The sequence below is a fragment of the Sphaeramia orbicularis genome, chromosome 16 (genome assembly GCF_902148855.1).
Source record: "Sphaeramia orbicularis chromosome 16, fSphaOr1.1, whole genome shotgun sequence".
NCBI lineage: Eukaryota > Metazoa > Chordata > Actinopteri > Kurtiformes > Apogonidae > Sphaeramia > Sphaeramia orbicularis.
In genome coordinates, this window is record NC_043972.1 from 31,862,116 (window position 1) to 31,885,519 (window position 23,404).

Consider the following 23,404-nt stretch of genomic DNA (forward strand, 5'->3'; position numbering starts at 1 on the left):
TTTAGCGGATGCACATTCCACCTTTAATTTGACGCAGTTCACTTTCATTTCCGCACATGCACTTGGACCAGACACCTGTAAGATCAGCCCGCATTCATTCTGCAACCCGTAGGCGGTGGGAAGTGGTTTAGTGGCAATTGAACTGAAAGGAGGAGGAGAAAAAAAAAAAGAAAAAAAAAAAAGAAAACACGCACACAACGAGCGTGTGAAGCAATCTACGGAAAAGTACTAAGTCCAGCCAAGCTCGACGTCCACTTTTTCAGCATCTAAAGTGAGTAGATTTGACATGATTTTCTCTGAGTATTAATGATCTACAGCTTTTCATTGTGCAGCTGTTTGTTGTTAGGTCTCTTGTTTACTGATCACACAGACCAGGCCAGATTGTGTTACAGCGCGGTTTAAAACTCATCCTGTGACTTGTCTGTCATCCTTATTTGTCCATTTTTACACTTCTTTGCACTCAGTCATCTGACTAATACATGCACTTTAACAACAATACGTTTTTATTTAGTGACTGAGCGTGACATGAGTGGGTTCAATTTATTATTTAATCACGAGGAATTTAAAGTATGCTCGACGTCAAGTCATAGTCATTTGTTAAAACCACTTTGTTTTAGCGGAAAAAAAAGAAGATCTGAAAATCGCTCAGTGTGATTTTCTGTCATTAAGTTGTTGTTTTTTTTTTTTTTTTTTTTTTTTACGTTATCTACCGGAAGTTTGCAAAATTCCGTTACGCCCCCTTACGTGACGTCAGAACGCAATTTCGCTCGAGCCGTTGTTTCGTGTAAGTCTTGTTCTACTGGTCAATGCGGGTTATTTACACCAAAACACGGCTCTTATGACATCTCTTACATATATAGTTTTTTCCAGACTTATTTCAGAAAGAAAGCCTTCCAGCCAGCCTCTGCCGTCGGTCTAGAAATGGCCACCGAGAAGACGGAGTACACTGTGGTGGGGGTACCGCCGCTGCCCGGGCAGCCTGCATATCCGGCCGCATTTGGAACCAATATGCCGAGCCCAAACATGTTCGGAGGTCCTGCTCCTGGGGGTCTTCCTTTTCCTCCACCGACTGCCTTTGCACCAAATGTACCTGGAGCTTTTGGGATGGCCTCGGACGGCTCAGGATACGGCGTCAACCCCGCATCTTCCCCGTATTCTCCCCCTGGACACAGCTCTGAGAACCACCTGCCTGGTATGTGTTTGTAATGGAGCACTATAGGGGCTCCGTCTACCCAGGTACTTCTGTCTTTATTTATGCTCCATATCTCTGTGTGCTATCACTACAGATGATGGCTACCATCACGAGGAGGACCCCCCTCCCTTTAACGATAACGAAGAGTTTGGCTTTGGATTAGATAATAAGAGCATCAGAAGAGCCTTTATACGAAAGGTGAGGAACATGTGTCCAGTGGGTGTCCTGCTGAAAACCAGTGGAAAAACACTGGTCACTATCAACACAAACTGACAGGGAATTGTATATCTATACCCACAAAGAGACTGTACAATTTAAATTAAGTCCATTTTCAAAATCAATATGGATCTACATCAACAATGCATGCACTGTATTGATTCACTGCAAAAAGGCCTAAATGTGTTTAGGTTTTTCCTGTTAAACAGTGACTCTTATGTCCTTACGAGTTAGTTACAGGGTGGGGAAGCAACATTTACAATGAACATTTAGTTGTTTTTTCTCAGCAGGCACTACATCAATAGTTTTGAAACCAAACATATATTGATGTCATAATCATACCTAACACTTTTCAGAAACTTTTGCCCATATGAATAATCAGGAAAGCAAACGTCAAAGAGTGTGTGATTTGCTGAATGCACTCGTCACACCAAAGGAGATTTCAAAAATAGTTGGAGTGTCCATAAAGACTGTTTATAATGTAAAGAAGAGAATGACTATGAGCAAAACTATTACGAGAAAGTCTGGAAGATACTATTAAAGAAGAATGGGAGAAGTTGTCACCCGAATATTTGAGCAACACTTACGCAAGTTTCAGGAAGTGTGTGAAGGCAGTTATTGTGAAAGAAGGAGGACACATAGAATAAAAACACTGTCTATTATGTAAATTTTCTTGTGGCAAATACATTCTCATGACTTTCAATAAACTAATTGGTCATACACTGTCTTTAAATCCCTGCCTCAAAATATTGTAAATTTTGCTTCCCCACCCTGTATATTCAGTCTTATCTTGTCCTCAGAGCATGATTATCATCCCACACAAAAACTGTAAACCATGAGGTTAATAGGGCTAAACAGGGCCTAATCAGTTATTAGATGGTTCCATTGTTGTTGGTCTGTCATAAAATCATGTTGCACTGCGTCAGCATGTAGTTAAGTGTTTTTCAAAAAGAGATTTCCTTTGAAACTACTTTCAGGAAGTGACATGTGATTTTCTACTGAATTCAGCTTTGCAGACTCAACTGTCACTCTTACTTTTAGTTATTTTTTTAGCTGTCATTCTCTTTGTCACACTATTAACATGTGACCCTGTTAGGAAGTCCCAATCACTTACATAAACCTACATACCTACCTACATTCTTACCAATTTAAGCTACTATCCAAAAAAATAACAGATAAAAAAACTTTCAGTGGGTAAATATCACTTATTCAATCATCTAGGGTAACTTTCCACTAAAGAACTGGAAATTGTTGAAAAAATTCATGATGTTGACTGATCATGGGATTTTTAATGGTTGATGTATTGTAATAATTATTTAGAGTAGGAACAAACAGGTAACTAATTAATTCCGCTGTCTCTACAGGTTTAAAGGAACACACTTTTGTGTTACGTTTGTCGTAGCTGTAATAATTTTCCATAATTATGTCTTTTTTAGCCCCTTAATTTGTCCATTATGTATTTCTAAAAGTAACACGTGTCACTATTCAGACAGAATGCTAAGAACATGTAATTCTCCCAACACCTGTGATACCAAAGTGTTACTCGATGACAGGATTAACTCGTTTTAGTGTTAAACAAACATTTGTGCAAGTGCCACCAAAATTAAACATGTGCTTGTTGTACTTACCAACAAACTTCATTCACATACCTTTAAAACAGTGCTGAAATCTCGTCTTGTTTCCACTTTTCATTCCAGGTGTTCCTGGTGTTAACTGCTCAGCTAGTTGTGACGTTCGCCTTTGTGGCTGTTTTCACCTTTGTGGATGAAGTCAAGGTGTTTGTGGCAGAGAACATGTGGACCTACTTGGTGTCTTATATTATATTCCTGGTGTCCGTGTGTGTGATCAGCTGCTGCGGAGACTTTCGTCGAAAACACCCCTGGAACCTGGTTGCATTAGTAAGTCTGCACGGATGTGATGGTCTTTCAAAAACAAGAGGAAGAAGGAACCATTAAAAAATGGAGAGAAGTGATAGATAAAAGGAAGTGTTTTCTAGCTGACTTGCACTTTAGTGTTGTCTGCACTTTACTCTCACTGTTTTTGTGAAGATTAATTGAACGTGACATTTAAAAAAAACTAAATGCATATATGATCAAGTCGGAGGAACAAAATTCAATTTCAGCTTAGGTTTCTAAATGTAACTATAAAATATTTTGGCATTTATTTATTCAGTCAAGTTTCATTTTAACATCTGCTGCAGCCTTGTTATATTTTGTCTTTCTTGTTATTTCTAGTCCATCCTGACTCTTGCAATGTCCTACATGGTGGGAATGATCGCCAGCTTTCATGAAACGGACTCAGTGATCATGGCAGTGGGCATCACAGCCATCGTGTGCTTCACTGTGGTCGTCTTCTCTCTCCAGGTGTTTATCTCTCAATCTCTGCTGTGTGCGTACAGTATGTCATAGATATTGATTATTTTACTCGGATGTAATGACATCATTCCTCCCACAGACCAAATATGACTTCACTTCCTGCTATGGTGTGCTCTTCGTCTGTTTGATTGTCCTGATCCTTTTTGGCCTCCTCTGCATCATCATCCGGGACAAGATTCTGCACATTGTGTATGCTGGACTGGGAGCACTGCTTTTCACTTGTGTAAGTCATGCGTATAAGTTGTTTTCATTTAGGGGTAGAGAAGTTATTGTAGGGTTGTTGAATCCTGGCTACTTGTGTCCACTTGTCTTTGCAGAAGGTTTAAAGTCAGGAATGTGATATAAAATTAGAAATAATGTCCACGCAACCTTTGAGCTCCCTAGAAGATATTTATTTCACCACAGGTTGTGCGGACCTTATCTTATTTTTTCATCCACTTTGTTTTGGGATCCTGCACACCTTTTAACAACTGGATGTGCGTGTCATCACCTCTTTTCAGAAAATGTGAAATCAAATTTTTATAGAGAGCTGAAGTCCTGTCCCTTCCAGTGTCCCCCATTGGACCTACTTTTGGATTGTCAGTCAGTGGTGAGAGACAAATGATTTGTTTTTTTTCCCTGTTCGAATTATGTCACCATTTCGACATATGTTTGTCAATCTAAAAGATATTTTTACAAACTAAGATAGTCATCTCAGACATAGTCAAGAAACATCTACCTGTGTGTTCAACAGCTCAGTATAGTGTTTCTCTCATAGATTACAATACATCACCAATACCAAAACAGCTGCTGCCTTGGCTCATTCTACCTTAATTCTCCAGAATGAGGTAAAAAAAAAAAAAAGTGTCAAAAGATGTGAAACTTACTATAGTCTGGCCATGTTGAAGCTGCAGAGACATATTTAGCGACTTTAAACAGATTGTGGCAAGAGACAGTTATGATTCCGTCGCCTCTATTTATGTATTTCACAGTCTGATACTTCAACAGTTATACCACAAGCTGTGACTTTCTTGACTTGCATAATTCTCCTGTAAATTGACAAACATCTTATGTGTAAATGACGCCGTTATTCAAGTGGGATCAAAAAGTAACTTCCTCTCACTATTAACTCTAATGCAGTTTTTTTCTGATGTTAGAACCCATAGGCCCCAATCAGAATGGGCAGGACTTTGGCTCTATATGTTACTGTATCAGATGAGGTGTGAATATGTTTGATTATAATGAAAGAAAAGCATCTGTTAATGTCTGAACTGTACTGAATGACTAAAAGCATAATTGGAACTAGGGGTGCAGGGATTGCCAAATTCTTGAGTGATACTGATACAGATGTTACTTTCTATTCCTTTATTTTGTTTTTATTCCTATTGATCTTCCCCTTAACAAAGAAATTTTCATTATAAATATGAAAATAGTTAGTATTTTGAAGTTACATTGTCTTTGAGTGAACACTGTTTAAACATACAAATATAAGAAATGTCTTTAAAATAACACAACAGGTAAATATCACTACCATCAGTAAAAAGGTATTATCAGTACATCCCTACTTGGAACTTATTTTCTATATGACTAATTACTTTATCAGATGCCAAAAGAAATAGTTGCAATCGTTAAATCTTTTGATTCATTACAAGACAAAACATTATTTCATACCTTACTCTGTAACAGAATATTCTGCCCTCTCTCAAAATAATATCCACAACAAAGACGTGTATAAATGAAAGATATTTAACAAAAAATGTACACCTTTTACATAATCACAAGCTGGACAAAACAGAAAATTAACAGTGTCTGTTTGCACCTGTGTAGCAGCAATACTGCAATTTATACCTGAGTATGACAACAAAAAGTTGATAAATGTTCTGTACATGGTGGGTGTCCATGCAGACTAATTGCCACTATAGCTGAATGGGTCTGTTGTGGGACCTTCATTTTGGCTTGGGGCGTTCTCCTCATTTTCTGGTAAATTATTTCAGCTCAGTCCAATTTTCCAGTCTTTACTGTAATGAAATCCCTGCAACTGCAGTAATGATATCAACTGACCAGTTTCACATTTTTTGCAGTTTCAGTTTTTCAGTTTTCACGGATGTAATATAATGTTTAAATTTACTATTGTTTTTATGAACATCTACATGATCAGTAAATGGAGTAAATCAAGGGGATGATATTGTAGTAAATGGTGACAAATCACTTAGGAAAAGTTAGGCAGAGACAATGCCACAAAAATAGTTTTACATGTTTAGGGGTCAGTGTTAACCGCACAAACGTAATAACTCCCACAAACGTAGTAAAAATTTGCAGCTTTTAATGTAATAATCCCACAAACGCAATAACAGTCACCTACCACAAATGTAATACCTCACTTTCCCACAGTGTGCTCCTACCCTCTCCATTGTTATCATAATCATATCCAGACATTTTATTCACTTGGTTCAAACATAGGCTTGTATAATACTTAATGAGAATAAATAATATCCAGTTCATACTGAAGCTTTTATAATAAAACCTTTACAACATTTTTGCCAATTCTATTTTGTTCTTCCACTTGTATTTGTAATTAAACACCTATTAATCTGGAATTAGTACCATGTGGTGTAACTGCAATATTTGATCATTCTAAAAAGGCAAGTAGCCAAAGGATAAGAATAAATAGAAGAAAAAGAAAGATGAATGAATATACATGCATGACTTAAATGTATGTGATATACTAATTTATTACATTTGTGGGAAGTTATTCCAATTTTGGAAACTGAAGATTTTTACCGTCCCACAAATGTGAGAAATCCCCACAAAAGTAATAATTATTATGTTTGTGGGAAATGAGGTATTATGTTTGTGGTGGGCAGCTGTTATTACGTTTGTGGGAAAGTTATTACATTTGTGGGATTATTACGTTAAAAGCTGCAAATTTTTTTACGTTTGTGGGGTAAGTCAACTTAATATAAACTGTTTTTCTGTAGCAAAGAGTGTAGACTCAAAGATTGAATGAAAAAGATTAAATGAATTTCAATGAGGAGGAAAAAGATGAAACTGCTTTTTTAGAGCTGTTTTCAGTGCATAATGGAGAATTAGCTCTGTTGCTTTCACATGCAACAGAATGATATATTGACTTCAGTTCTTGCCTATCTAATATTACATGTTGAGACAGTAAATTCTCTGTTTATGAGAAACATGTTGCTTTCATTTCCTGAATTCCAGAAAGCAGTCTGATAGGAAGTGACATTAGGGATTGAAGTCATCAGCTTAAGGATGACCATGCAAAGTGTTCCAATTAAATAGGCTTTAGTTTCTGATCAGACCTAAATGTTGGTTGTTTAAATGCATGGTTTGATCAATGCTGAATTTGTTCTGTGTTACAGTTCTTGGCGGTGGACACACAGATGCTGCTAGGCAACAAGGAACTGGCCCTGAATCCTGAGGAATACGTCTTTGCTGCTCTTAACCTTTACACAGACATCATCAACGTTTTTCTTTACATTCTGGCTATTATTGGAAGAGCAAGGGGAGGCTAAACAAGAAGAGCAGCCGATGGGGAACAATACTAACACAAAACACTTGTAATGCATTTGTGCGGGAGTTTTATTTTGTTTTATTTTGTATTTTAGTTGGCTTTGATCACACAATTTCTGATTTCTTGATATTTTTTCTGTTGCTTCACTAAGTGTGTATGTAATTTTTTTAATGAAAGTATAACTAGATTGTCTATGTTGTAATTTTTGGGTATATTAAAGGTTTATGAAATGAGACCTGCGGTGTATATATACACATTCATTAACTCAGATTACACTTTGCATGATTTTTGTATATCACAGTCTTCATCAGCACAGTTTCTATGGTAATGCATCTGCTATGATTTTATACATGACTTGTTTAGACTTCCTGTATATACACAGATCAGCCATAACATTATGACCACTTTGATATTCATTTGAATTCTCTCTCTACAATGGGACTCATCAGTGAGTGGGATATATTAGACAGCAAGTGAACATTACAATACAAATAAGATAAGACTTTGTTGATCCTGCCATGGGGAAATTTAACAGTTTGCTGCACCAATATGCAACACACCAGTGCAAAAGAAAGGCAGGTAGAAATAAACGTTCTTAAAAGAATAAAATTTAAAGATATTTACATAGTGACTGCACATATACATAATGTGATAAGGGGGTGGTGGAAGGTCACTGTATACTGTTACACAGTCTGATGGCTGTGGGGAGAAATGACCTGCGGAAGCGCTCCTTGCACAAGGGGTGTAAAAGTCTGGTGCTGAAGGAGCTGCTCTCAAACTTCTGTTGAAAGCAGCAATAAACGACGAATGTAGTTTTGACTTGGACAAATAAACTGCGATGGTCAGAGAATCTACAGATCCTGTTCATTCCTAGTGTAAAGTGGTTAGTACCTACCAAAACTGGGCTAAGAACAACCACTCGAGCTTCTGTAGGAGCAGAACATTATTACCACCTGTCTAATATTGTGAAGTTCCCCGTTTTTCCACAAAAACAGCTCTGACCCGAGGCCTAGACTCCACCAGACCTCTGAAGGTGTACTGTAGGATCTGCACCAATACGTTAGCAGCAGATCCCTGAAGTCCTGGACGTAGAAAGGTGGTTTGGATGTATTTGTCCAATACCTCCCACAAATGCTCCATTGTCCTAAGATTGGGATGTCCTTCCATAGTCCATTTTTGGTCTGTACTAACCACTGCAGACCTGGGACAACAAGACCTGCAGTTGTAGAGATGCTCAGACCCAGTCATCACTATTATAATATAGACCTGGTCAAAGTCACTTGCTTATTTTTGCTGCTTCCCATACATCAGCTTTGAGGACTAAATGTCCACTTTCTGCCTAATATATCCAACCAAATGAAAGTTGTCACTGTTATAAAACAAGTGTTCAGAGAACACAAACCTCCGCCAAGCACCCCGAATGGTGTGCATGTGTGGATCGACTATTTCTTTTTAAATTTAACAGTTTCAAGGTTGTTCCATACAGCAGAAAAAGTTGAAGCTTGGTACCAGTCGTGTATGTCAAATTATATTAACCCTTTCATGCATGAATTATGAGAACCTTAATCATGATTTTTTTTTTTCCTGGGTGTTTTTATCCCTCTTTAGGCATAAAAATAATAATTCTATTGATTTTTGTTAGCCTATTTTTATGGAGTTACAAAAATGTCCACTCAGCTGGACACCATGCATTTAGTTTTAGAACCAAAGAAACATGTATTTACTGATATACTGTGTAAAAACTATGAAATAAAAACATTTTTAATGCTGCTAATCTGATGTTTTCTCACATTTTAGCATACCTGCATGGAGATAATATGAAAAAAAAACCCTGTTAATTACAGTCTAATAACAATTAGCAGTGTTTTTTTTTTACCCTCAAACATCTTACTGCAGATCAGGTTTATCTAGAACAGCAAAGTTACAGTAATGGTATGAATGTCAGTGTATGGGATGACGCATAAGCGTCCACTGTGTTGGCTGATATGGAACTAAAATGACAAAATCCATGAATATACAAGAGAACACTTTTGAACAGCTGTCCATTGTAGTGACCAGTGTGCATGAAAGGGTTAAATTCCAATCAATATTTGTTGAGTTATAAGGAAAAATGTGTCATAAATGGGATTTTCAATGTTAAATTGAAATGTCCACAGAGTCCACGTTCCACAGTGGATGTGGACAATTTTGTGCCAGATACAAGATATTGTTATAAGCTACGGGTGTATCAAATTGGAGTCATTTTGAATTTTTTAATGAATTTTCAAAAAATTACTCGATGAAAGATAGGAAAATTTGAGATTTTGTGAACTTGCTGTGACCTTGAACTTTGGCCTACTAGGCCCAAAATTTAATGGGTTCATCCCAGAGCCTAGGCCTATCTGTGGGTAAAATTTGGTAAAGATGGTTGGAATAGTTTTCCCGTAAAGCTGCTAACAAACAAACAAACAAACACGCAAACAAACAAACACCCAAAGCAAAGTGATGACAATAATAATCAGTGTTTGCAGCTCTTCTGTCAGGGGTCAGAGTGTTATGTCTGATCTGTGTATGACGGTCACGTGATACTTGAAAATCCCAAAAAGCAAGTGAATATTTTTTCAAACTACAAAATGTGTCAAATGAATTCATAAAAGAGAAATTAATAAAATCAAATCATCGCGGCTTTCAGGGTTGTTAGTCAGCAAAACAGTCTCCTTGGCGACTGAGCAAATAAGAGAATCCTGGGTTCATGTAACTGCTGCAGTGAGCTGAAGGTTTGGCTGTTCAACTGTTCAACTGAGCCCAGATGGACCTGGAGCAGAGCATCGCCGTGCTGTCAAAGACTGAAAAACTCGGTCAGGAAAACGATAAGCTGAAGTCAACCATGATGAGTGTGATCAAGGAAAACAGAGACCTGAAAACTAAGATGAGCAACTTCAGCCGCGATGCCCTGGAGGAGTTAACAGGTAGCTGACATGTTCCGGCTTTACCACTAGATGGCAGTTGGACTCCGGTTTAGATTTAGAGGTTACACAGGATAACATACCAGTGAACAAAACCATTTTTTTTTTTACCCAAATAAGTCAACGTTATGATTGAAAATTTTGTTCAGTTTTATTTTGTTTGATCATCTTATTTGTTTTTAACTCTTGCTCCTTACCAGTAACCCATAAAGACCCAGTGCTACTTATGTGGCAGCTCCAAAATAGTTTTTTCTCTATATTTAACTTTTCTTAAGTGATTTATCATCATTTATTTTATATTATCTCGTGTATTTTGTGTTTTTACAGTAAAAAATCTGGTATTTTCCTTTATTTAATTCACTGATCATGTACATGTTCATAAAAGTTCAGATTATCGTTGAAGGTTATTATGACAGAAACAGAGAAAATGGAAGAAAAAGTGACTTTTTCAGCAAAATATATCATTAACTTAATATATACAAAGTGTGTCCATCCATTGTCACTGATCAAGCTCCATGGGTTTTACTGGTGAATCAATGTTGTTGAAGATGACTGTGTTTCCATGTCCACTACAGAGCCTCTGAATGTCCAAATGGGTCATATCTGATGAACATGAAAATATGAGAAACTGTATTTTACTCTAACTATTTACATGTATTGATAATAGGATTAGTGGATCAACAGGTGTTAAACAGTTTACGTCAGCAGATGGTTTTGGTCACTGGTGGCTGTTTGGGTCTTTACGGGTTAATGGTAAATGACAGTGCCTGCCTGTGTTGCATCCTCACTTTAAGCTAAAGGTACAACAAGTTTGATGCAAAACACCTTCAAGGAGAAGCAATTCAGAGATGACTTGCAGCAAACCAGAAGACAACACCGTACCTCATCCCCAGTGGACTTCAGGTCTTTCCTGGAAAGCTCGTTGGACACAGGCCGGGTTGAAGAAACAGGACGTGAGAGCAATCAGGCTGAATTTGCTCCTGGGGTTAAAAGTATGTATTGAGTCACCTGTACAGTAAACAGATTTGTAGTAGTCAAAATGAAGCACGTCTTAAAATTATTATTATTTTTTAACCTATATTTTATTGTTTCATTTTTAACATTTTACATCACAAACATTTAGAACATAGTGTCAGTTGTCATCCTATATATTGTCCACTTTTTTCATTAATCTTCGCATATGCAAGTCTCTTCATGTTGTGAATTTCTTCCACAATGTCTCTCCATTTATTTAGGGTAGGGGGGTCCTCTTTACACCATTTTTGTGTGATGGCTTTTTTAGACGCTACCAAGAGGATTTTAATCAAATACGTCTTAAAATTATTTGAATTATATTATTGTATTTGTGTTATATTTGTATTAAAGGCCCAAAAAGACTGCTGGGAGAGATTCCCTTCCAGGTGGACAGGAGGATTCTTTCCTACATCTTCCAGGGCCATAAGAGGCTTTATGGATTCACCGTGGCCAACATACCCAACAAGATCATAGAGGTATGAAAACTCTAGACATTATTTTCTTTTATAATGTTCAGGAGAAGATTGTTCATTTTTGACATTCCAAGAGGATAGTGATTACTGTTTTTCAGTGAAAACCCTTATTTCTTCTGCAGGTCAGCACACACCCAGTAACCGGCGAGATAGATGAAGGTTATCGTCTTCATCTCACCCAGAGATATGAGGATCTTAAGGACAAGCTAGACCAGCTTGGGTATAAGATGGCACTCCACCCTCGTTTCTCTGAGTTTGTCATCAACACATATGGGATCCTGAAGGACACGTCTGATGAGTTAAAGTCTAAGGCAACAATCTACAATGATTCAGAATTTCTGAGGAAGGTGATACTGACTATTGCACCTCGAAAACTTCATGAGGATATGCTGATTTTACTCAGCTGCCTCTGCAACATGGCAGGGAAAGACGGAATGCCTCTCTTCCTCTGGTAGACATGTCTGAATCCAGAGACACCCAAACCTCACAACTTTGCATCAAATAAACACTGTTAAAAGTGATCAGTAGTCTGTGGGTGTGATTGTATGTGTATGAAAAAGTACAAAGAAATGAACCTTTCAATGCAGCCATCCTTCGGTTTTTCCTCCTTCTTTCCTTTTTCTTTCCTTCTTTCCTCCTACTTTGATTTTGGTTGGGTTGTTTCCATAGTAGACCCCAGGTTTTGATATTCACTTTCCTATGCTAAAACCATAAACTATTTAAGTTTAAACAACACTCATAAAAAACAAAACAAAAAAAGGCAATGACAAAAAAAAGGCAATACAATAAAATATAATAATGCAGCTTACTTCGAAATTGCTTCCATACCTATAATTTACTCCGTCCTTCTTTAAAATAGAAGCAAAACAAAAACTGACTTTCTCAGAATTTGAATAGACTTTACAATTTTATAAATGCAATATGGCATAAAAGTATAATATATTTCTATATAAGAACAAGAAAACAGGAGTCTTGAAGGACTGACAGAAAAGATCCCCTTGTGAAAAGATAATTGAAAATACATAAACTTATGTTCAATTTGGACAAATTTAATATCTAAAAAATATGTATAACACGCAAAATCACACCTTGATATCTATACACATTAATGATAAATGGTTCAAACACAAACCCAGGTAACCACATTTTACACATTATATTTTACATACTACAGGTCTCCTTGGTCCTAATTAATTAAAATGATTAGTCATACTCGTAGACTCCACAGACTTATATAGAAAATTTACATAGAAATATAGTAAGAGAGGGATGACCTATTTCATAAAGAGCTAATCTATTTTTATTTTTTTTTTTAATAGTTGTATCTTTTACTTATGGTACAGTTTTCAATGCAGTGGCAGAAAAGGGTCACGACTGACACATCTTACTGTTGTAAATAAATGTATGTGTGTTCATAAGCAATTGTTGACTTCAACATGAATTTCTTTGGAAGATAACTCTGTTTGAACCAAGGTAAATATACATTTGTTTTCAAACTAATTTTTCATTTAAAGGTAACTGTCCCACATGATTTACGATAACTACAGACTCAAGATAGTTAACCATCCTTTGACTAAATAACTGACACCACTTTACATTTCCAGTGGTTGTGGCACTTTCAATCTTTTTCTCTACTCACTTCTCCTCCATAAATATTGTGAAAGCACAAACACACTAGAAATCATGATAATTATGGTTAAGTTTACTATTGTTATTGTACATGTTTTTCACATTTTTGTCATTTTGAGCCACTCGTAGTTTCTATGGTGACAAAGATCTTAGATGTTCAGACATAAGCTTGTGTGCTAACAATTAAAACTATACTTAAAGTCCCTGAAATTAACTGAAGACCTCAAAGCCACAAAATTGTACAAAATGTTGAACAAATTTCCCCTAGAAATCAATACTTGATTTTCCGCCTTGTGCAATGGTTTTATATATATATATATATATATATATATATATATATATATATATATATATATATATATATATATATATATATATATATATATGTGTGTGTGTGTGTGTATATTATTTATTTATTTATTTATTTATTTATTTTTTATATATATTCTTTTTTTTTTATCATTATTAATTTTTATTCCAAGTCTTATTTTTCCTGATTTGTATTCTAATCTAACATTTGTCAGTTGTTTTTGTTGTTCTTTTCCCTTGGGCAATGTATGCCACACTGACACATGGAATGTAAAATTGTCATGTTTGTTATGTCCAAAGAAAAAAAAAACTTTTTATGCTTAAAATAAGCCATACTCCATCTGATAAAAATGTCATTTTTTCATTTGACCAATATCAGAGAAAGCAATTAGACATGTCTGGCATTTTAGACCAGTCTGACATATCTTTATGAAACTAATTCCAGGCAGTATACAGACAGGTCACTTCAGGTTCGACCTGATCTCACGCCGGACAGACCCGGCACCATCACCATGACAACGTCACTGGGTGTGGCTTGACTATGCCAGTGTAGTGAGCTGCAGGGAGATGGGTGGGTTTAAGTGGTTAGTACCTGTCGGTTCTGACGCGGAAAGACGTGGACTTCGAACATGTAACACCTATGAATATATTCATTATATGAGAAGATCTAATGATTACATGTAATACAGAGAAGGGAAAAGTATTCGCCGGTTATCGTGCTAAGGTAAGACCATCAGGGTTGCTACACGTTGCTCAATGTTTAAGCTAGCTACACAACAGAACAGGTGACACGTTTTATTTGTGATAACATAACACCACATAGTGCATGTAAATGTTCTGGGAATTCGAGACGTTTCAATAATGCAATAGTGTTGTGGTTTAGGTAAAATTTCAATGATTCTTTTTCCTTTTTAAATGGGTTAATGAAGCTGTTAGCCTAGCATACCTGCAAACGAAAGTATCAGTGTCATTGCTTAAACATGCATAACCTACATACCTGTATGAGTGTTCACATCAACCGGGAAAACAGCATAGGTCTCGCTGTTTTTCCACTGAAACCTCACCTGTCCTGGTAGCTGACGTTATAGTTCTGAATGAGTCAGCCTGTGGATAATTGGGGGAGTGGGGTTTGCGACTTCCTGTCCCGTCAGTTCTTGGGACTGTATTTATTATGTTAGACGAGTCCAGCAGTGGCCTCACTTAGGATAACAGTAAAGGGCAACCAGGAACCATTCTATATATGTGGTGTTTTAGTAAATGTGGGGTTGGTTTTACCCTAAACACGCTATTACTTCAGACTGTACAATCTGTAAATACACACAAAGGTGTGGCATTCAGGCAAGTCTGATATTGCCTGCGATTAAAAAAAAAAACCAAAAAAACAACTTGCAGATGGTGACAGCTGGATTATATCTGGTGGGATGTGATGTGTTTATTTTTTATTTTTTTTGTCTTTTTTGCAAAGTGTTCATGAAGCTTAAACCCGCAGTAAGCCAGTTTAATCTTCTAGCTGAAATTGATTGCATTGCATTCATGTCAGTGCAGCTGTCACTTGCTTCATGTTTTCCTCATCTGCATGTATAAGCATGATGTGAATGTGAGAGCCAGTTAAACCAGAGATCCAGTGTTACTATTATAATTATGTGCTTTCTTCAACTTTCTACAGGAATGAGGGTTGAACAAGAAGGTCCAGTTGTTGGTTAAAGGAGAGACTGAGACATGGCATTACAGTTGTCTCCATTTCCTAATCAGTGTGCTGCAGGAGTCCATGCTGTGGGATGGGCATTAATTCAACCTTGTTTCTGGATTCTTAATAACCTTATTGCTTTATGGAAGTCTACCACTTTGGAGAAAACCCGACAACTGGGGCAGGAACTCCACCGTCATCGTGTCAAACTTGTCTTTGGCTCTATCCTCTTTTTCTTTCTTTTAATTATCTCATGCCTCATAGCCTTCTTTGGCTTCATACTATGGGCCCCTCTTCAGCTCTGCCGCAGGCCCTTCTCCTACCACAAAGAGACACAAATTTCACCAGAAAAGGAGACTCATAGGGGCTTTGAGTTGGTAGGAAAGGCATCATTTGGCTTTGCAACTGCCAATCTGTGTCTTTTGCCTGATGGCTTAGCTCGCTTCAACAACCTTGGACACACTCAACGCAGAGCAACTGCCATTGGCCAGCACATCGTACAGGGTGTGTGTCGACCCCACATCCGTATCTTTGTTGACTCCCCCAGCAGCTGTGGTACTCTCAGCCCCTCCAATAGCATACTCCCCACAGTCAACCCATCAACATATGGGGCTACGGATAAACAGGCCCAACCTCCATCAAGTAACAGCTCAGTAAGAGAATACGCTGAGGGGTCTGTAGCTGTGTCTAATAGTCAAGTGGTTTATGTACCATGCGATGATACAGAAGATCCTTTGACTGTGTCACCCCCCCTCTTCAATTCTAATCAAAACTCCAACCAGCAGGGCCAAGCAGGTCACAGGAGTGCCCCACGAGCTTTGCTATCTCAGGGTCTCCGCCAGCAGGATGACATAACATGGGAAGTATCATCATTATTTCCCCCCAATGTGGATATACTCTGCCTAGAAGAAGTGTTTGATAAGAGGGCTGCACAAAAACTCACTAATGCATTGAAGCCTGTGTTTGGACATATACTTTATGACGTTGGTGTGTATTCCTTCCAACCACCATGCAAATGCAACACTTTCAAGTTCTTCAACAGCGGCCTGTTCGTGGCCAGCCGATTCCCAATACTGGAAGCCCAGTACCACTGCTTTCCCAACAGCCGAGGGGAAGATGCACTGGCTGCCAAAGGCCTCCTTTCTACCAAGGTACCTTTTAAAATATATATGATATTGTAGAGTGTGTTCAGTAGCATGTTTTATTGTTGTCAAATTAACATGCTAGACCTCTAATGGGTTTTTGTTATATGTAGGTACTAATTGGGAAGAATGACAAACAGAAAAATGTGGTTGGTTTTTTCAACTGCACACACCTACATGCACCCGAAGGTAAGACATTATTATTTGTTAAAAATTTTTGCTTTTTTTTGGGGGGGGGGATAAAGATGATCTGTTATAGCTGGTCTGTGTTTTACAATCAGGTGAAGGGGAAATTCGCTGTGAGCAGTTAAATATGGTAGCAGAATGGATTGGAGATTTTCAAGCTGCCAACAGGAAGCCTGATGAAGATGTTGTTTTTGATGTGCTCTGTGGCGATTTCAACTTTGACAACTGCTCACCTGGTATGTGTTTGAATTGTTGAAATATTTCAAATATCTCTACACCAAATTATTACCAAATTACACCAAAGTATTAATACCTATATTTTATATTTGTCTAGATGACACCCTGGAGCAAAATCACCGTTTGTTTGATGAGTATAGAGACCCTTGCAGGGCAGGACCAGGAAAAGAGAAGCCATGGGTCATTGGTTGGTATAATTTTAAACTGTAGATCATACTACATTTATGTGACAAAATATGCTAATTAAATGAGGATTTTAATGTTTTTTCTACAGGTACTCTTCTGGAGCAGCCCACACTGTATGAGGACAATATAAACACTCCAGAAAATCTGCAAAGGTACACTGATTTCATACTCTCCAGCTTAGTTATAGTAGATTGATGTGAATGGTACTCACACTGTTCAGTCTCATAATGATCTCATATTTATGTCTTTGTAGAACTTTGGAAAGAGAGGAGTTGAGAAAGCAGTACATCTCTCCTCCTGTTCCTGCACGAGATTGTCCACTGGTTTATCCTGAACCTGGCCAACCATGGATTGGGCGTCGAATTGACTACATTCTGTACCGTGAAATCTCCATTTCAAGGCACTACAGAACTGTATGTGCAGTCTTTTAAACTTTAATCGTTTTAAACTCGGTCTCCCCAGTTTTGTCTTTGTCCCATTTGCCTTGTGTCTCCTCAAAGCTGCAAAACGTGAATACAAATGATCTACACTGTCTTAGTATTAATCGTTTGTATAGTACAGCAAATATGATCACATCCTGTTATGGTTTAGGTCTGAAAGTGCTTTTTTTCCCAGTTGACCTTACTAAAACCAACTCTCCCTGTCTCCATCCAGGAAGTTGAAGAGGTGACGTTCATAACCCAGCTGGCCAGCCTTACAGACCATGTTCCTGTGGGCTTGAGACTGAATGTAATAATGGACTCTTGAGTATATAGATAACTGAAAACTAACGAGAACAAAATGTCACATTCAGATAAAGGGAACAAAATGTACATTGCTGTAATTTGTATGCACTGCAAAGTTCTGTTTACATAAGTAAATTTCTAATTATAATTGAAATGTACTGACCTATGAAATTACCTCAGGTTGAATTAATTTTTTCAAATTAAATTTTATACATTAAGGCCTTCTAAGGCCAGAAGTATTGAGTTTGTATCATTATATTTTTAGAGATTTTTTTAATTGTCATTTTCCTATAGAATGAAATAAATAGAGAAAGTGTCATTTAGTTTGTGTCTTTTTTTGTAGTTACACAGATTGCTCCCTCTCTTGTCACAGTGAAACCATAGTAGCATGATTTTAACTTTTTGCCACAGAACAACTGGAAGACATCCAAACAACACATTATCACATCATAGATATCTGACAAGCAGTCTGAGGAAAACATGTTACATCTTTTTCAGTGATGTAAAAAGAATGAATAATGATATGAAATAAAATACTAGATGAACCAGGTTATTAAGATAACGTAACTTCAAAATGTAACATAGTCCTTTGACATTATCAGATAGATAGATAGATAGATAGATAGATAGATAGATAGATAGATAGATAGATAGATAGATAGATACTTTATTGATCCTGTGCAGGAAATTGTTTGGTTACAACAGCAGCAGTACAAACAGTACAAAAACACACTGACCCATCACAACAGACATCCCACATACAACCAACAATGAACGAAAACAGAATTTTATATATATATATATATATATATATATATATATATATATATATATGTATGTATGTATGTGTATATATATAATCAAACTATTATTGTTGTTCCAACAACAGGGTATTTTTCTGTAAAATGTTAAAGCAATAAAGATAAAGAGCAGTGTTGATAATGGTATTATAAAAATAGAAAAAGTAAATATAAGATAAATGAGTCCCTCCAGGAATTCGCGATGTTGCGATCGCAACTATTAACGCAAATTCAACCAATGACCGCGAACTCTGCGCGGCGCTGCAATTTCGTCCAATCACCGCGAATTTTCCGCAAATTTGACTAATCACCTTAGCCCCCTTTCGCCCACCCCTGTCTACGTGACATGTACGTCATCACGTTCACTTCCTTGTTGACGGTTGAGACGATGTAGACGTGTGCGATTCAAAACACTCATATTTACCGACAAATATCACTGCCAAAGTTCCTGCAAGTCAGTTTCCAGATGTGTTACACAAAAGCAGAAGTATACTGTTCTGCACGGCCTGCAATATTGTGGTGGAACATGAACAAAAGTGGCCGCCCCACAGACACTTTTCAACCGCAAAACATGCAGGAAGAACGGCTGAAACTGGAGGAGGACAGACGACACAGACGTGACGCTGCGCTGTCATTGGCTGGCTTTCCCTGATGGTGCGCTCTGATTGGTTGATGTTCTGTGACGCTGCGCCCTCATTGGCTGACGTTCTGTGACGCTCTGCTGTCATTGGCTGACGTTCTGTGATGCTGCGCACTGATTGGATGGCGTTCTGTAACGCTGCACTCTGATTGGATGGCGTTCTGCGATGCTGCACTCTCATTGGCTGGCGTTGTGTGACGCTGCGCTCTGATTGGCTGGCGTTGTGTGACGCTGTGCTCTGATTGGCTGACGTTCTGTGACGCTGCGCTCTGATTGGCTAGCGTTCTGTGATGCTACGCTGTCATTGGCTGGCTTTCCCTGATGGTGCGCTCTGATTGGTTGATGTTCTGTGACGCTGCGCCCTCATTGGCTGACGTTCTGTGATGCTCTGCTGTCATTGGCTGACGTTCTGTGACGCTGCGCTCTGATTGGATGGTGCTCTGTGATGCTGCGCTCTGATTGGCTGACGTTCTGTGACGCTGCGCTCTGATTGGATGACGTTCTGTGACGCTGCACTCTCATTGGATGGCGTTCTGTGACGCTGCGCTCTGATTTGTCTGGCGTTGTGTGACGCTGCGCTCTCATTGGCTGGCGTTGTGTGACGCTGCGCTCTTATTGGCTGACGTTCTGTGATGCTGCGCTCTGATTGGCTGGCGTTCTGTGACGCTGCGTTGTCATTGGCTGGAGTTCTTTGACGCTGCTCTCTGATTGGCTGGCGTTCTGTGATGCTGCGCTCTGATTGGCTGGCGTTCTGTGACGCTGCGCTCTCACTGGATGGCGTTCTGTGACACTGCACTCTGATTGGCTGGCGTTCTGTGATGCTGCGCTCTGATTGGCTGGCGTTCTGTGACGCTGCGCTCTGATTGGATGGCGTTCTGTGACGCTGCGCTCTCACTGGCTGGCGTTGTGTGACCCTGCGCTCTCATTGGCTGGCATTCTGTGACGCTCTGCTCTCATTGGTTGATGTTCTGTGACGCTGCGCTCTGATTGGTTGACGTTCTGTGACGCTGCGCTCTGATTGGTTGACGTTCTGTGACGCTGCGCTCTCATTGGCTGGCGTTCTGTGATGCTACGCTCTCATTGGCTGGCATTCTGTGACGCTGCGCTCTCATTGGCTGACATTCTGTTATGCTGCGCTCTGATTGGTTGATGTTCTGTGATGCTGCGCTCTCATTTGCTGGCGTTCATTGACGCTATGCTCTCATTGGCTGCTCAAAACAAATAAATGAATGAATGAAAAAAAGCCTGTTTTTTTTTTTTAATCATGGCTTCCTGGTGCTATTTAAGGCTAAAAACTCAAAAAGGAGTATTCTAGGTAATTTGCAAATGCCCATGTCCCTGTGACTTTAATAAAATAAGCCTAAAATCATCGCAACTTTCACCGCAATTTTTTGGAAAAGCTGCCGCAAAATCAGGCATTTTAGGCCGCATCAATCAAAAAAATAAAAAATAAAGAAATCCCACGAAATCCTGGAGGGACTGATGCAACATATGGTTTGAATGAATAAACCGACAGAAGCGAAGCTACGAGTATGAGAATACTGACAGCTGTATTCCCATGAGTTTTTAGGTCAGTGCGTTGTATGCACAGTTCCACTACTTCCTGAACTTCAGACAGCTCCTTTTTTTCCTGTCTTTCATTATTGGACACACTGATTAATCCCGGTGTGTCTGCTACTTCCTGTTGTGATTACTGGGGTCAGGTAAACCTGGGGCAAACGTAGAGGACGCACTTTCTTCCATTGAAGTTGGACAACCAACGAAGAAGACGATAAACCAATCAAAACTGAGAACAGCCAGGCACTTCCTGTTTACAGCTACCTACCCTGATCGACTCGTGGACGGCGCAGTTTGTGACATTGTTATCTTGTACCAGTTAAAAACATGAGTATACTCAATCGCCTTAAGCCGCTACTATCATCTGTAGTTAAACAATGTATTTTACCGGAACAAACAGTGTTTTTACGAAGTGTCTGTACATCACCTGTAAGTCGGAGTCATCGGTTCACAACACATTCGTCCACATGTCAGAGTCGGTATAATGTTTTCACTTGTACGTTTTCACCTGCAATTACCAAAAGATGCTATTCAGAGCTGTATAATGAAAATGACAAGTATGTAAAGAGCACGAGTGGTGCGATTCAAGAGGAATTACAGGAGGTGGAGGTCGAATTCAGTGACGATGATCCACGAAGTCAAAGTGAGTAACCTTTTGATCAGTCCAGTCTGTTTGGTGGAGGTCAGATTTTGGTTCATAGTCACATTGTTTTTCTCTTGCCTTCATTAAAAGTGTATTTTCCCCAATGCATTATAAACTAAACATGTACTTACATTTACCTAAGACCCCAGGAAACTGACAAGTGGCATTCTCTAAGCATCCATTTTCATCAAGAATTAGAGTTTACACTGTTTGTATGAATAATTCCAGACACGGTAAAAGAAACTAAGTACAGACTTCATAACAATGCATTCTATAGTCACTCAGTTATAATGAACTAGTCATAGTCATTGGACACACAAAGTATATTTTTAACGCATCATCTCAACAGACCAATGCCGTACATTCATGTGAGTTTTCATTAGACGAGGCAGGAAAAGGAAGAAATGATCTAATTTGAATAATGTGAAAATATTTAGAACTAATAAATAATATACAACTTAATAGTATAATAATAATAATAATAATAATAATAATATAATATTGGTACAGCTTTGGGTTCTTAAATACATTCATTTCATTTTTCCTCCTTTATTTTATGTTAAGGCTTTCTTTATGTTTTCTTAATGAGAGATTTTTACAAACTACCAGCCAGTAAGAAGCAAATATAGTATCAAAATACTGCAGTGGCACATTGACAGATCAGATGTTTCTCTGTTCTTTTCTCCAGGATCTTCTAAGGCTTTCACTCTCGATGTACTAGTGTCTCTACTACAGCAGGAAAATGCAGTGGATATCTGCGTGATTAAAGTGCCAGAGCAAATCAAATATGCAGAATACTTTGTTGTTGTCAGTGGCCTTTCAACAAGACACCTCCGGGCAATGGCACTTTATGCCATCAAAGTGGTAAGTAGCCATTATTTTCACTTCATGTTGTTTTGTGCAAACTGTGGTGCGTCTTAAACATATATGGGTGATTTCCTTGCAGTATAAATTTCTGAAGAAAGATCAACATTCTCATGTCAAGATTGAAGGAAAGGATACAGACGACTGGTTGTGTATTGACTTTGGTATGTCTTTCCTAGATCCCATATTAGACTATCTTATCTAGACAGTGGAATATCTATAAACTGGTACTACAGAAAAACATCCGGTGTTTACTCCTTCCTTTTTCTGTTTCAGGCAGTATGGTTGTTCACTTCATGCTCCCAGAAACCAGAGAAGTGTATGAACTGGAGAAACTGTGGACGCTCCGCAGCTACGATGAGCAGCTGAAGAACATGCCAGCTGAGACCTTACCAGAAGACTTTATATACGATACTGAAGTTACAAAGTGACAATAAAAGACAACTTGTTTAGGAATTATACGGATATCCTTTTGAATAATACAATAAACAAAACATGTTTTTGATTCAGTCAATCTTCATTTGAGAAAGGGACAGTGTGTATTCAACAACCACAAAATGTAAATATACTTGAGTTGGCTGCAAAGTTTGTTTTTAATGTGAAATTTTCCCTATGCCTGATATAATTGGGTACCCACTAATAATTAAAAATTAAAATCAAATATCTTGTACATGTCATAATACATTTTTTCAATGGGTAACGTCATTGCATTGGGGAAAGGATTACATAATTAGATTTTAAGTCAGTGCTGCATGTTTAGACACCTTATTTAGTTTTGTCATATTTAACTGTTTGTGTGCTTCAATGATATTGTATTGAATTGTAGAATGCATATTAAAAAGAAATGTATATTTTAACAACATTGAAGTCTTACTTTTCCTCAGTGTATATTATTTCAATACAGTCTGGATTTGAATAACAATATTGAGAAGTTGTTGAAAGGTGTTCAGGTTGCCTAGTGTTTCAAGTTTCACAGTGTGAGTGTACTGAATTCAAACATTTTAATGAATACATACCACGGCAAAGTGAAGTGTGCACAATGTATCATTACCAGTTTTTTAAGGACAGTTTTAAAA

The 23,404-nt window shown here is 38.1% G+C and overlaps 4 protein-coding genes and 1 long non-coding RNA gene across 6 annotated transcripts in view; 4 read left to right on the forward strand and 1 right to left on the reverse strand.

Annotated features, from left to right (window-relative positions):
* Positions 1 to 7,526, forward strand: grinab (glutamate receptor, ionotropic, N-methyl D-aspartate-associated protein 1b (glutamate binding)). 2 transcript variants are annotated; one of them, XM_030157036.1, is made up of 7 exons: positions 1 to 271; positions 861 to 1,192; positions 1,287 to 1,390; positions 3,106 to 3,306; positions 3,643 to 3,771; positions 3,863 to 4,006; positions 7,140 to 7,526. In XM_030157036.1, the coding sequence occupies exons 2-7, from the start codon at positions 922 to 924 to the stop codon at positions 7,290 to 7,292; spliced, it is 1,002 nt and encodes a 333-aa protein (XP_030012896.1). In that variant the 5' UTR covers positions 1 to 271; positions 861 to 921; the 3' UTR covers positions 7,293 to 7,526. The 2 variants fall into 2 exon arrangements, with proteins under 2 accessions (XP_030012896.1, XP_030012895.1); XM_030157035.1 differs by having other exon boundaries at positions 871 to 1,192.
* The window catches only part of LOC115434906 (uncharacterized), a 25,353-nt gene continuing 7,892 nt past the window's right edge, over positions 5,944 to 23,404 (reverse strand). Inside the window, exons 2-3 of the long non-coding RNA XR_003937609.1 lie at positions 21,592 to 21,601; positions 5,944 to 6,142 (exon numbers count right to left, since the gene is read on the reverse strand). This is a non-coding gene — a long non-coding RNA (uncharacterized LOC115434906). The remainder of the gene's footprint in view (positions 6,143 to 21,591; positions 21,602 to 23,404) is intronic.
* On the forward strand, positions 10,041 to 12,235 carry LOC115434903 (speriolin-like protein). Its single transcript, XM_030157037.1, has 4 exons — positions 10,041 to 10,239; positions 11,031 to 11,228; positions 11,602 to 11,726; positions 11,846 to 12,235. Exons 1-4 carry the CDS (start codon positions 10,080 to 10,082, stop codon positions 12,176 to 12,178), a joined length of 816 nt encoding a protein of 271 aa, XP_030012897.1. The 5' UTR covers positions 10,041 to 10,079; the 3' UTR covers positions 12,179 to 12,235.
* Positions 15,349 to 17,870, forward strand: smpd5 (sphingomyelin phosphodiesterase 5). Its single transcript, XM_030157031.1, has 7 exons — positions 15,349 to 16,499; positions 16,604 to 16,679; positions 16,772 to 16,912; positions 17,011 to 17,100; positions 17,188 to 17,251; positions 17,353 to 17,512; positions 17,754 to 17,870. The coding sequence occupies exons 1-7, from the start codon at positions 15,381 to 15,383 to the stop codon at positions 17,844 to 17,846; spliced, it is 1,743 nt and encodes a 580-aa protein (XP_030012891.1). The 5' UTR covers positions 15,349 to 15,380; the 3' UTR covers positions 17,847 to 17,870.
* malsu1 (mitochondrial assembly of ribosomal large subunit 1) lies at positions 21,082 to 23,209 on the forward strand. The gene is made up of 4 exons (XM_030157039.1): positions 21,082 to 21,464; positions 22,153 to 22,328; positions 22,411 to 22,492; positions 22,605 to 23,209. Exons 1-4 carry the CDS (start codon positions 21,149 to 21,151, stop codon positions 22,757 to 22,759), a joined length of 729 nt encoding a protein of 242 aa, XP_030012899.1. The 5' UTR covers positions 21,082 to 21,148; the 3' UTR covers positions 22,760 to 23,209.